Consider the following 12965-nt stretch of genomic DNA (forward strand, 5'->3'; position numbering starts at 1 on the left):
TCCTCAGTCTCCAAGTATATAATTAAAGTTCACATACTTAGCACTTGGACTAATCTCCACTTTGGGTCCCTGGCTTCTGTGGTTAGAGCTTTCATAGTGGGGAAGACAAAATGGAAACCTCTGCCTCCTCCCTCCCTCACCAACCAAGATGTTAAATTGAAAACAATATTGCACCCTAGGGTGATGATGGAGTTAGTGCTACCATTAAAGACTTAAAAAATACAGAAGTTAAGGGGTGGTGGTCCTTATCATACTTCTGTTTAGTTCATCATTCTAGACACTGCAGAACCAGCTGTGTCCTGGAGAATGAATTTAAACTACCCCAACCTCAACCACACACAGTTTTACTTCACATAAGAGAAATACAGCACCTCGTGGGTCTCTTTGGAATCTGTAGGTAACATATTCCACACCTAGAAATACTTCTCTGGCCCGTATACCGGGTGACACAGAAGGCTGCCCTTTGAATGGGGCTTAGAGCAGGAAAGTCTCTGCAGCAAACCCAAGCTATAGTGTGAGCAGCTTTGTTGCTTGGATCATATGATCTGGCTGACCTATGGTATCCGAGGCGTCAGTGGCGGGAAAAGATGCAGTATGAGGATCAGGTCCCTGGGATTTGGGAGTCAGGCTATGGAATCTGAAATAGAATTATACTACTTTTGGAAAACCATTCCTGGTTAGTTACGGGACCCTGTGAAGCACCCTAAAACTCATTTTGACATGCTGTTTCAGTTCCTTTACTGAATAACCCATAAAACTGCCAATTTTCAGTGTGGCCCAGAGAAAGAATACACTTTGAAACAGGTCATGTCTACCATGCATACTGTCCTTTGGGCCATATGACCTAGCATGTCATATGGTGCTGGAAGTGTCTGTGGCAGACAGAAATGACGTATGGAGCCTTTGGAAGGTTCCTGTATGTGAGTCACAGTACATTTCATGAGGATTTTGGAGCATAGCAATACATCTTCTGCAGAAAACTATTCTTTGAAGAAAGTCTGGAGCTTGTTATTCAACCTAATTGGGTGTCCTCCACTTCAAAGTTAATAACTATCCTGAATTCTAATACAAGCGAGGAGAATTAGATGGCATGTTTGTGGCCCTGGAAAGATAAACAAGAAAAAAAGGGGGGGGGCAATTACAAACTCTAGGAAAATAAAAACCTAAGCAAAAATGTAATTATTGAAAATAATTTGAATTCTTATGAATTTCCTTTTTTATAAATTTCTTGTTCATATTATTGTTAAAGACTATGACTTTTAACTTCTATGTCTGCATTAACTGTGGGTTTACTTCTACAGTCCACTTTTTCCTTAGTTTTGACTCTGGGTGTGCCTGGCAATTTTTAATTAAATATCACTGTGCATGAGAAATTGTAGAGCTCTAGATGATCTTTAGTTTCTGATAGGCAATTATAATGGGGGCAAATTACCTTAATTCAGTTAATGAACTAATTCAAGGTGGGATAGCAATCTTTTAAAGATTTGCTTTCCCTTAATTCCTAGGTAAAATCCTTCAGAGATACCAACAGAATGTCTGTGGTATTTACCAGGGTCCATCATCACTGGTGGGATCCGAACTCCAAGTCTGATCACTTTTACACAAAATTCTGCTGAAAGCTCTGCTTAGTACTTCAGGCACTTGGCTGCTATGCATCTCTGAATCTGTCCCAGGACATTTACAAATCAGTGAGCTCCTTGTGGGAAAAAGTAGCTCAATCTATCGGGCTTATTTGCTTCTCTTGTCTCCACAATCTTGCCATTCAAGTCTCACTGTCTTAGGTCAGGGTTCCCTTGGGTCCTTGAAGCCAGCTGCAGTTCCATTTCCTTGTCACATGGGCTTCCTCAATATGGCTGCTTTACATCAGGCTAGCAAGGAAAATTTCTCTCTAGTCTGTTAAGATGGAGTCATAGAACATAACATAGTCATGAGAGTGACATCCCATCACCTTTGCCATAATCTGTTGACTAGAAGAAAGTCTCAGTTCTGCTCACACTTAAGGGGAAAGGATTATATGAGTCATAATCCACTGGGGTCTCCTAGGGTGTGCCTGATACAACTGCTGACAACAGGACAAGGAGAAGAGGGTAATATGAGCATTCACAAATATAGTGAAAAGAGCTTTCTATTTGGTGTCAGGAGTCAGTTTTGTCTCACTACTTGTGGTAATTTTGACCATTCACTACATCTCTCCTCACCTGCAAAATTTGTTAGCAGGATTTGTCACAGGAGTTGGTGGTTACAGAGTAAAGAACTACGGAAGTGCTTTTATTTTTATCAAAAAAGGACCCCCCCACACATACATTAAAATCACAGGAAACCTATTCTCAAGATCCAAAATATATACTCAAAGCCATAGACTCAGACAACCACATGGGAAATGAATAGGCAATGTGTACACATACATGAAAATGAGGTCATTTTTAGAAGAGAATGATGTCATATATTGAAAACAAAGCTGAATGGGAAAATGGACAGGAAAACAATCAAGAATATACAACATTACTTTAAACAATTTATTTTATTGGTATTTTCTGGAGACTAAATTTAAAAATTATCAACAATCTCAACACCCAAATGATAATTTTCTTAATAATTTGGTGTATTTCCTTCTTAGCTTTTTGTTCTCCGTGTTTACCTACCTACCTACCTACCTACCTACACACACACACACACACACACACAGACCTAAAAAAACATAAATATAATACAAATATATGTTTATGTATATTTGTGCATATAATTTTACTCATCACAAAACTGCTATATTTCTACCACCCAGCACTGATATAAATGGTGAATATCCATCCTCTGTATTTTTTCACAATGTAAATCATGTAGTACATTGTTTTATTATATAATCTGGTTTTTTTTCACTTAACAGATTACCATGAACATTTCCCTAAATCCTCAAACATAATAAAGGATAATTCTTAATTGATGCATATCATTCCACTTTTTTTGATATATCATTTTAAATCAATTGCTTATTGGATATTCAATTTTCTTCTATTTTTTGCTACTTTAAATAATATTGCTTTTATGGGAGATACACTGAAAATTAAAAATCTTTTGTTGCCTCATAAAATGAGGCATAAAATGTAACCATGAAATGATTATTCTTTCTCAAAAGAAAAAATATTAAGTTGTAAACACTGTTCCTAAGTGAGGTGTGTCAAAGCTTACTATATGCCTTTTCTGTAAGGGGTCTGCATTTCTGCACTGAAGACGCTGATAAATATGTGTAAGATCTCCTATTTGAGCTCCTTTCAGGGATCATGCTAACTCATAGTCTCTCACTCTATTCAAGGAAGCAATTTTTCTATTTGCTTAAGAATAAACTGGGAGTTTGCCTTAGCTAGGATTAATATTTTATGTTTTATTATACTGTTCTTTCAAAAATATCATACTCTACTCCACAGTGAACATATCTTAATATTATAACTGAGTGCTTATTTGCCATCTCTGCACCTTTTCCACAAAATGTTTGGTATAGAATATGGAGCATATTTCTCTCATACTTTCTAACATGGTTTTCTAAATTCTTTAAATTCTTAGTTTTTCCTCAGCATAAATACTGATAGAGAATGACATTTAAATTCTCTCTAAAGGCTTTCCCACATTAATACACTCACAGTTTTGCAACTTTTGATTCTTTGATATACAATTTGCCACTCATGGGTAAGAATTCTGGGTGAAAAATTGATCACATCTGTTATATGCTTCTTCAATTATACTTTTGTGCCATTTTATTAAGTTAAATGAACACTAAATAATATGTGAAGAGTTTATGACATTTTTGACATTTATAAGGCTACTTCCCAGGATGAACTGACATAATGAGGTATAACTATTAGGGAAATTATCCCACTCTCAAGTAGATTAAGAGGTTTTATCTGTTGAATGACTTCTCTGATGTTTAATGAGAGTTGACTTCCCACTGAAGGCTTTGCCACATTCTCTGCATTCATAGGGTTTCTCTCCTGTATGAGTTCTATGATGTACAATGAGAGTTGATTTCACACTGAAGGCTTTCCCACATTCACTACATTCATAGGGTTTTTCTCCTGTGTGAATTCTCTGATGTTTAATGAGCGTTGACTTCCTACTGAACGCTTTCCTACAGTCACTGCATTCGTAGGGTCTCTCTCCTGTATGAATTCTTTGATGTTTAATCAGTGGTGACTTCTCACTGAAGGCTTTCCCACATTCACCACATTTATAAGGTTTTTCTCCTGTATGAGTTCTCTGATGTACAATAAGGGTTGACTTCTCACCAAAGGCTTTCCCACATCTTTTACATTCGTAAGGTTTCTCTCCTGTATGAGTTCTATGATGGACAGAGAGGTGTGATTTTCCACTGAAAGTCTTCCCACATATGCTACATTCATAGGGTTTCTCTCCTGTGTGAATTCTCTGATGAACAGAGAGGTGTGACTTTCCCTTGAAGCTTTTTCCACATTCATTGCACTCATAGGATTTGTCTTTTCTATGCATTCTCTGATGTTTAATGGGGGTGGGCTTCTCATCAAAGGGTTTCCCATGTTTAATGCACTCAGGTTTCTCACCCATATGAGTCCTTTGATGCATCAGGCTGGACTTTCCACATTTGATACCTTCATAAAATGCTTGTCTAATGTGTGTTTTTTCATGTCTAATAAGATGATATGAACTCTTAAAAGCTTTTGCACATTTACCACATACAAATGGCTTCTCTCCTGTATGAGTTCGCTGATGTTTAATCAGAGTTGACTTCTGGATAAAGGTTTTCCTGCATTCACTGCATTCATAGGGCTTCTCCCCTGTATGAGTTCTCTGGTGTGCAATGAGGGTTGACTTCTGGCTGAAAGCTTTTGCACATTCACAACATTCATACGGTTTCTCTCCAGTGTGAGTTCTCTGATGTACAACAAGGTTTGCTTTCTGGATAAAAACTTTTCCACAGTCAGAACATTCATAGAGTTTCTCCCCAGTTTGAATTCTCTGACTTTTATTAAGGGCTTGCTTAGCGTGGAAGGTTTTTACATGCTGATTAGGTTCAAAGAATTTCTCTCCTGGTTGAGTTTTGTCAATATTAGAATGGAAGCATAATTTCCAATATGTCTGACATTTATCATCTTTCTTTCTTACATAGCTTCTATTTTGACTAAGAAAGTTTAAATTACGTTTTGAACACCTTTCCCATGGATAATATTTAGGGAATCTTTGTCTTATAGAAACAAAGTCTGTGCTGAGATAAATAATTTTTCTGCATGTTTTGAATTCTTGGCCACTTTCATCTTTCAGTGTTTCCTTGTCTATAAATGCAGCTTGCCACAGAGGTTTATCTTGGCTTTCCTTGTGGTTATCTATCTGGTTACCAACTTGCCAGAATTCTAGGGGAAAAATGCAGTGAATCATTAAATTTGTAAATGTTTTCCACTATAATGTTCTAGGACAAAATTAATTCACAAACATCCTGCTGTGAACTCCTTCTAATGAGCTTGAGCTCATATGGATGGACCCTCCCTATGTTCCACCACCACCACCACCACCACCACCTTCCCTAACTGAAAATACAAAGAAATGTTGGCCCATATTTAACAAAAATAATTTAATACACAGTCAAACTCAATATCAAGAAATGTATCAAAAGTGAAGTGGGAATTTAAAGTGATGGGGTGCATAGAAACTGAAGCTTGAGGATTTGCAGGGGAATCCAGACCACAGGGCATAAATGTTTAGGAATGTAATATGTGCTAAAAGATGGAATCACAAGGGGCTTCCACACTTGTTTAACAGGAACTAGAAAAACTCCCCCCTGGTCAAGGAAATTGGAAAGGATATTATATATGAGAATTCAGAAACCTAGTTTTGTAACCCAATCCAAATGATTATCAGTGTAGTACAGAGACAACAAGCTGAAAAATTAACCTAAAAATTGCTCCTTTTAATAGCAGATTCCTAGCAGTGGCAAACTTTCCAAAAGGTATTAGGTTGATGCAAAAGTAATTGTGGTTTAAAAGGTTAAAAATAATTGTAAAAAGTGCAATTACTTTTGCACCAACCTAATATAGTCTTATGTTTTTATAGCTCGGGGCTCACAGAATGTCTATGGAAGACCAATTATCATGGAAGAGTTCACAGTAAGCAATTTAAAACCTCACAAGGAATGAAACATCATGAGAGAGAACCAGCAGATACATTTAAAGACACTCCCACATTCCTAGAAGTGTATCTAGTAGAACTACATGGCCTTTCAAATAAAAACATTTCAAGTATTCAAAGACATCAGGTAAGAACTGGACTATGGGTTAAAAACAAAAAATTTGGGGAAAAGAAACATAAATATAAAACAGTATATGTAGGTGTTATAAAATTAAAAAAAAACTAGGGTGGTTGGACAGTAGACAGAGGTTGAACTAATTGCAGGTAAAGACAGATTTAGATGACACATCTTTGGAAGTCACCCAAAATGGAGCATAAAGAGCTAACAAAATGGAAATATAGTAAGAGAAATGGAGAAATAAGTTTCAACATAAGTTTAACACAAAATCCAACTGGAAGAATAAAGGGAAAGGGGCAATATGCCAAGCAACAGGTTAACAGAGAAGTCCTGAGACTGCTAAACGTAGAAAGTCCTGCTTGCAAGGTTGGCTGTTGGCTGACATCTGGGAATGTGGATTTCAGGAATGTCTCCATCATTTTCTAGCTGATAAGGCTACTTGTACAAACAATATAATTTATGCTGAACTTTTCCTTTTCTTCTGGGTGTCTGGCATTTTGTTGTGTGCTAGGCAGAGTTTGCGTATCTGACCAGCTCCAATAAAAACTAAGGTTTCCCTGGGGGATAAACACGGCTTCCCTGGGGATAAACATCACACATATTGCTGAATTTTCACTGCTGGGAGAAGTGTGCCCTGTGACTCTTCATGGGAGGGAGTATAAGGATTCCTATACATGGATTTCTCCAGACTCTACTAGTGTTTTTTTTTTCTCTTATGATCTAGCTGTATATCCTCAATACACTGCTGTAATAAATCTTAGATGTAAATACAACTATATGCCAATTCCCATGAGACCTTCTCAAGAATCTCTGAATGTGATAGTGGTCTTGAGGATTTCTGATCTAAGCAAAATTTAAAGAGACAATGACTGATGGTTTTCTAGAATGGAAGAAAGGTATGAATCCTATTCCTGAATGCTCAGAGTCCTTAATATAGTAAATAAAAGCAAATCTGATAACTATCAGGATCTGCAGGTCCCAGGAGGGTGGCAAATAGCCTCGGTGTGCTCTGAAACTTCTGAATAGCTCCAGGCTGAGCACTGGCACCAAATCAGAATCTACAGTAACCTAGTGAACACAACTTGTCCCACTCTGGTGACTCCCTGAGACCTCCGCTTCACCAGATTCATGTCTCGCAGAGGCTTTATCAGCAGCTGAATCTTACAGGAGCTGGCAGGTGGCAGCAGGTCTCAGGGTGTCCTGGCTTTTGCCAGAGCTACCCCAGGCCTGGTACTGGTGGCAGGCATCCTTGGTTTGCAGTGTGGCCTCTCCCACATATCTCCAGGTTAAGCACAGGCAGTGACCAAACATGGATCTCTTTGTAACTCCTACCAGGGAGTCCCCTGCTGGTCACAGGCAGTGGGTGACCTGTGCCTGCACCAGAGCCCCTCTCAAGAGGCCCCAGAACCAACATACTTGGAGGGTGGCTTCAGACCACAGCAGAGCACCACCCAATTAGCCCAACTGGCTCACCTAAAAGGTGGTCTCAGCAGGCATGAGACCATGCTGGGACAAATCCCACACAGCCTATAAGCTGTGAATGTGGCCAAACCCCACAGCCAGACAGCCTGAGGGTCAGTACCACCCAACGATATTCCACTAGCAATCAAGGCTCAAATATGACAGGAGGGCACACACAACCCACACAAGGGATACACCTGGAGCATCTGGAGCAGGTGACCAGGGAGACTGTGCCACTGGGCCCCACAGGACACCTACTATATAAGGCCACCTGGCCAAGACTCGGAGATGTAGCAGATCTACCTAATACACAGAAAGAAACAGAGCCAGCCAAAATGAGGAAACAAAGAAATTAAAAAACAGGAGAAAAATCCAGGAAAAGACCTAAATGAAATGGAGGCAGGCAACGTACCAGATAAAGAGGTTCAAAAAAATGGTTATAAGGATGCTCAAGGAACTTAGTGAGAACTTCAACAAAGAGATAGCAAGCATAAAAAAGGACATAGAAATCATAAAAAGAACCAATCAGAAGTGAAGAATACAACAACTGAAATGAAGAATGCATTAGAAGGAATCACCAGCAGACTAGATGAAGCAGAAGATCAAATCAGTGATTTGGAAGATAAGGTAGCAGAAAACACCCAATCGGAACAACAAAAAGAAAAAAGAATAAAAAAAACATGAGAATTTAAGAGACCTCTGGGATAACATCAAGCATGACAACATTCACATCATAGAGGTACCAGAAGAAGAGAGAAAGCAAGGGATTGAGAACCTATTTGAATAATTAATGACTGAAAACTTTTCTAACCTGGCAAAGGAAATAGACATACAAACCCAGAAAGCGCAGAGAGTCCCAAACATGAACCCAAAGAGGCCCTCACCAAGAAACATTATAATTAAAATGGCAAAAGTTCATGACAAAGAGAGAATCCTAAAAACAGCAGAGAAGGGCAACTTATAAGGGAGCTCCCATAAGACTGTCAGCTGATTTTTCAACAGAAATTCTGCAGGCCAGAGAGATTGGGACAAAATATTCAAAGTGATGAAAAGTAAGGGCCTACAACCAAGAGTACTCCATCCAGCTAGGTTATCTATCATTTAAAGATAAAGAGTCTCCCAGACAAAAAAATGCTAAAGGAGTTTATTACCACCAAACCAGTATTACAAGAAATGTTAGAGGGACTTCTTAAAGACAAAAAATAAAAAAAAATAAAAAAAATATAAATAATGGTAGTAACTATATATCTATCAACAATGACTTTCGATGTAAATGGATTAAATGCTCCAATCAAAAGACATAAAGGGGCTGAATGGACATAAAGACAAAACCCTTACATGTGCTGCCTACAAGAGGCTCAGTTCAGATTGAAAGAGACACACAGACTGAAAGTAAAGAGATGGAAAAAGATATTTCATAAAAAAACAAAAAATCTTGGATAGCAATACTTATGTCAGACAAAATAGACTTTAAAACAAAGGCCATAACAAGAGACAAAGAAGGACCCAGTAATCCCACTTCTGGGTATTTATCTGAAGAAACCTAAAATGCTACTTTGAGGGGATGTTTCCACCCACATGTTCATTACAGAATTGTTTACGATGGTCAAGATGTGGAGGCAGCCTGGGTGTCCATCAGTAGATGAATGGATAAAGAGGAGGTGATACATATATATAATGAAATATTGCTTGACCAGGGAAGGGAATGGATTCTTGACATCTGCGGCAGCATGGATGGACCTGGAGGGTATTGTGCTGAGGGCAGTATGTCAGAAAAAGACAGATACAATGTGATTTCGCTTATATGTGGAAACCAAAGAACAAAATAAACAAACAAAACAGAAACAAACTCATAGATACAGAAAACATGGTTGTTACATAGTAGTCATAGGGATATAGGATATAGCATAAGGAATATAGTCAATAATTTATTGTAATAACTATGTACGGTATCAGATGTATACTGGTATATTGGGGTGATAGATGGGGGGCTGGTGGGTAGGATGAAAAAGGTGAAGGAATTAAGAAGTACAAATTGGTAGTTACAAAATTATCATTGGGATGTAAAGTAAAGCATAGGGAGTATCGTTAATAATATGGTAATAGCTATGTATAGTGCCAGGTGGGTACTAGAATAGTCAGGGGAATCACTTCTCAAATTATATAAATGTCTAACCGCTATGCTGTACACCTGAAATTAATATAAGGCAATACTGAATGTCAACTGTAATTGAAAAATTTAAAAAGGGGAGAAAAAGGTGAAGGGATATAACAGGTCCAAATTTCCAGGTATAAAACAAATAAGTCATGGAGATGTAATGTACAGCATAGGGAATATAGTCAATAATATTGTTATAGTGTGGTATGGTGTCAGGTGGTTGCTGGACTTATGGCAATTACTTCTTTAGGTATATAAATGTTGAATAACTATGGTGTACCCATAAAACTAATATAATATTGTATGTTAGCTATATTTTTAATAAAAATATTTTTAAAAGAGTAAATAGAATTTCAACAAACAGAAAAAACAAAAAATGAAGCTGTTATGAGCAATAGATCTATTTTTGTTTAAAGGAAATATATTTAATAAAAAATAAATAAAAGCAAATCTGCACTTAGACACAGTTCACTGCAACCTCACTGCAAGACTTTAAAGTCAGAAAATAAGTGTTGAAAGCTACTATGAAGAACTTTTTTAAGTCACCTATAAAGAAACAATTAGCTCAACATCAGAGTTTATTAGCAAAAAAAAAAAAAAAAGCCAAAAGATTAAAGAAAGAAGCTGCTGTCTTAAAACTCTATCCCTAGATAAATTGTCACAAAGAAAGATAACAAAATAAAGACATTTCTTGACAAAAAAAGAGAGAGAATTTGCTACACACAAAGTCTGGCTAAGAATAATGCCTAGTACTTGAATTATTCAGGAGGAAAATGACCACAGGGGGGAAAAGCTGGGAGGTAAAGAAAATCCAGCAGAGACAGGAAAAAAGAGGTAAAGAAAAGCAGGATATATAGAAAACACAATAAAAGAAGAAATACCCATATAGTAACAGCACAATAAATAAATATTAATTAAAGATCAACCAGAATAAGTTGCATTTTTAAAAATCACCTCTTTGTTTTCAAAAGACAATTAGAGCAAAGTGAGAGAGAAATATTGAAAATAAAATTATGGAAAGATACATATCTGACACTTAACAACATAAAGAAAATTGGTAAAACAATGCTTAATGTTATACAAAACTGAATGATCTTGACGACAAAAGCAAAAAGGGACAGATTATGAGAATATTATAAAGCAATTTCACTTACATAGATGCAAACCTCTTAAATATACAAGGCAAATCGATCCTATCTATGAGAGTAAAAAGGTAACACATGTAGTAATGTTGAAAACATACATACTCTACTATGCATTCCATTTGTAGTTATACCATAGGGAAATTCTGCAAATGTGAATCAGGATACATATACAAGAACAGCAACAAAGTATTAGAAACAAACAATAGAGGTATGTATTAATGAACTGTGATACTCAGATACTGGAATGCTTTACAGGAATTAAAATGAATGAATTAAATGTAACTATCAGCCTAGGTAAAGTTCAAAGGGCAATGCTGAATACAGAAAGCAAGTTGTAGAAAGACCCCTATTGTTTGAGAACACTTATCTGGTAAATTTACAAAAAGAATGTGACATTGATTACAAATACAAATATATATGCAGTAAAAGTATAAAAACATGGATTAGAAGGATACTTACCAAATTCTTGATATTGTTTGCCTAGGGAGAGAATGAGGGGAGCAGAACTCAAGAGGGGAAAACAGAGCTTCACTTTTATTTTAAAAACAAACAAACATCAAATATCAAAATGTTAACATTTGCTAACTGTGGGAGGTAAGTACCAGGGTATTTGTTATGATTATGATTTTCTGTACTTTTCTGTAGTTTTAAGAGAAATGTCTAAGGCAAGACTTCTGAAACAGTGGAGTGAGGACCTCAGTAAATCCTCTCCCCCATGAAAGCAATGAAAATACTGGCAAAATTATCAAAATCCATCATTTCAGGACTTTGGAAATTAACCAAAGGCACACAACAAATTAATAAGAACTTACTGAAGAAGAACCAGTGAACCTCAATAAGAACCACTAAGTCTGTGGTGTTTCACTTGGTGCTACTCACCGCGCCGGCCCCCCTCAACCTCAAACAGCTGGTTCCCCAATTCCGTGGTCCATGAGGGGTGAAAACTGGCAGCCTCACAGCAACCTGAGTGACTGACCTGTTTTGGAGCTCCACCAAAAGCTCCATCCCCAGATTGTTGTCACTATTTGGATAACTTGGAGCTCAGCTCCAAGAAAGAAAGGACACTATATGGTAACTCAAATCAACGTGAAGCAGTAAAAACCACCAATCAAGGTAATGTGGAGGGAGGAGTTAACACAGCTGGCTGAAGTCTGAGAACTCAGCTTTTGGAAGGTTCCCTATGTGGATAGACTATTTTGCCTGCTTGAGCTGCTAAACACCTGTCCTTCTGGGAGTCTAGATGCCTGACCATTAGAGGCTGATGATTTTCTGGCATGAGGTGCCTATTTTTAGTGGGTCAATTTGGAATCTCCCACAGACAAGGTAGAAAGGGATTTTTTAAAAAGCTTTGCTTGCCAGTTGGACTTGTTTTGCACTTGCTTGGACTTGCCACATGCACTTGGCTATCTAGCCCTGCAGCATCTTGGCTTTGCATGAGAAAGGAGCATCCATCCCTGTAGAGATTATCTCCTACCAAGTGCCCAGCCATACTGGTGAAATAACCCCACATCAAGGCACATGGAGAAATAGCAGAGGGCATGAGATAAAGGAGCAAAGTCTTATAAGCTTACAGATAGAAAAAAAATTGAAAGTATCAATAATCAGAATAGCTTCAAAATTCTCAAAAGGAACATTAAAATCAGAAGACAATGGAGTAATGCCTTCAAAAGTCTAAGGAAAAGACATGTCCATCCTAGAGCTCTACCTCATGCTCAATTCTCCATTGAGGATGAAGATATAACAAACACTTTTAGATATTCAAAAATCTGAAAAAAATTACTTCCCATGGACCCACATTCTTTCTAAGGAAAGTATTGGAAGAATGTGCTCCAATGAAATGTGGAAGAAGGCATGGCATAAAGCAAATGGGGAATCCAACAATGAGGAAGTGGAGGGAATCCCGAATGATGGTGAAGAGAGACATCGGCATGGCGGT

The 12965-nt window shown here is 37.5% G+C and overlaps 1 protein-coding gene across 6 annotated transcripts in view; it reads right to left on the minus strand.

Moving 5' to 3' along the window:
- Positions 1-2542: 2542 nt before the first annotated feature.
- ZNF674 (zinc finger protein 674) overlaps positions 2543-12965 on the minus strand; it is a 31476-nt gene continuing 21053 nt past the window's right edge. For 5 of the 6 annotated variants that reach the window (XM_033105586.1, XM_033105575.1, XM_033105622.1 and 2 more), the window contains 2 exons: positions 11489-11509; positions 2543-5375 (listed from right to left, as the gene is read on the minus strand). In XM_033105586.1, the coding sequence (XP_032961477.1) occupies positions 3883-5375; positions 11489-11509 (1514 nt within the window). In that variant the 3' untranslated portion in view covers positions 2543-3882. The remainder of the gene's footprint in view (positions 5376-11488; positions 11510-12965) is intronic. The other variant, XM_033105611.1, reaches the window with a different exon arrangement.

Source organism: Rhinolophus ferrumequinum, chromosome X (assembly GCF_004115265.2).
Source record: "Rhinolophus ferrumequinum isolate MPI-CBG mRhiFer1 chromosome X, mRhiFer1_v1.p, whole genome shotgun sequence".
In the NCBI taxonomy this organism is placed as follows: Eukaryota; Metazoa; Chordata; class Mammalia; order Chiroptera; family Rhinolophidae; genus Rhinolophus; species Rhinolophus ferrumequinum.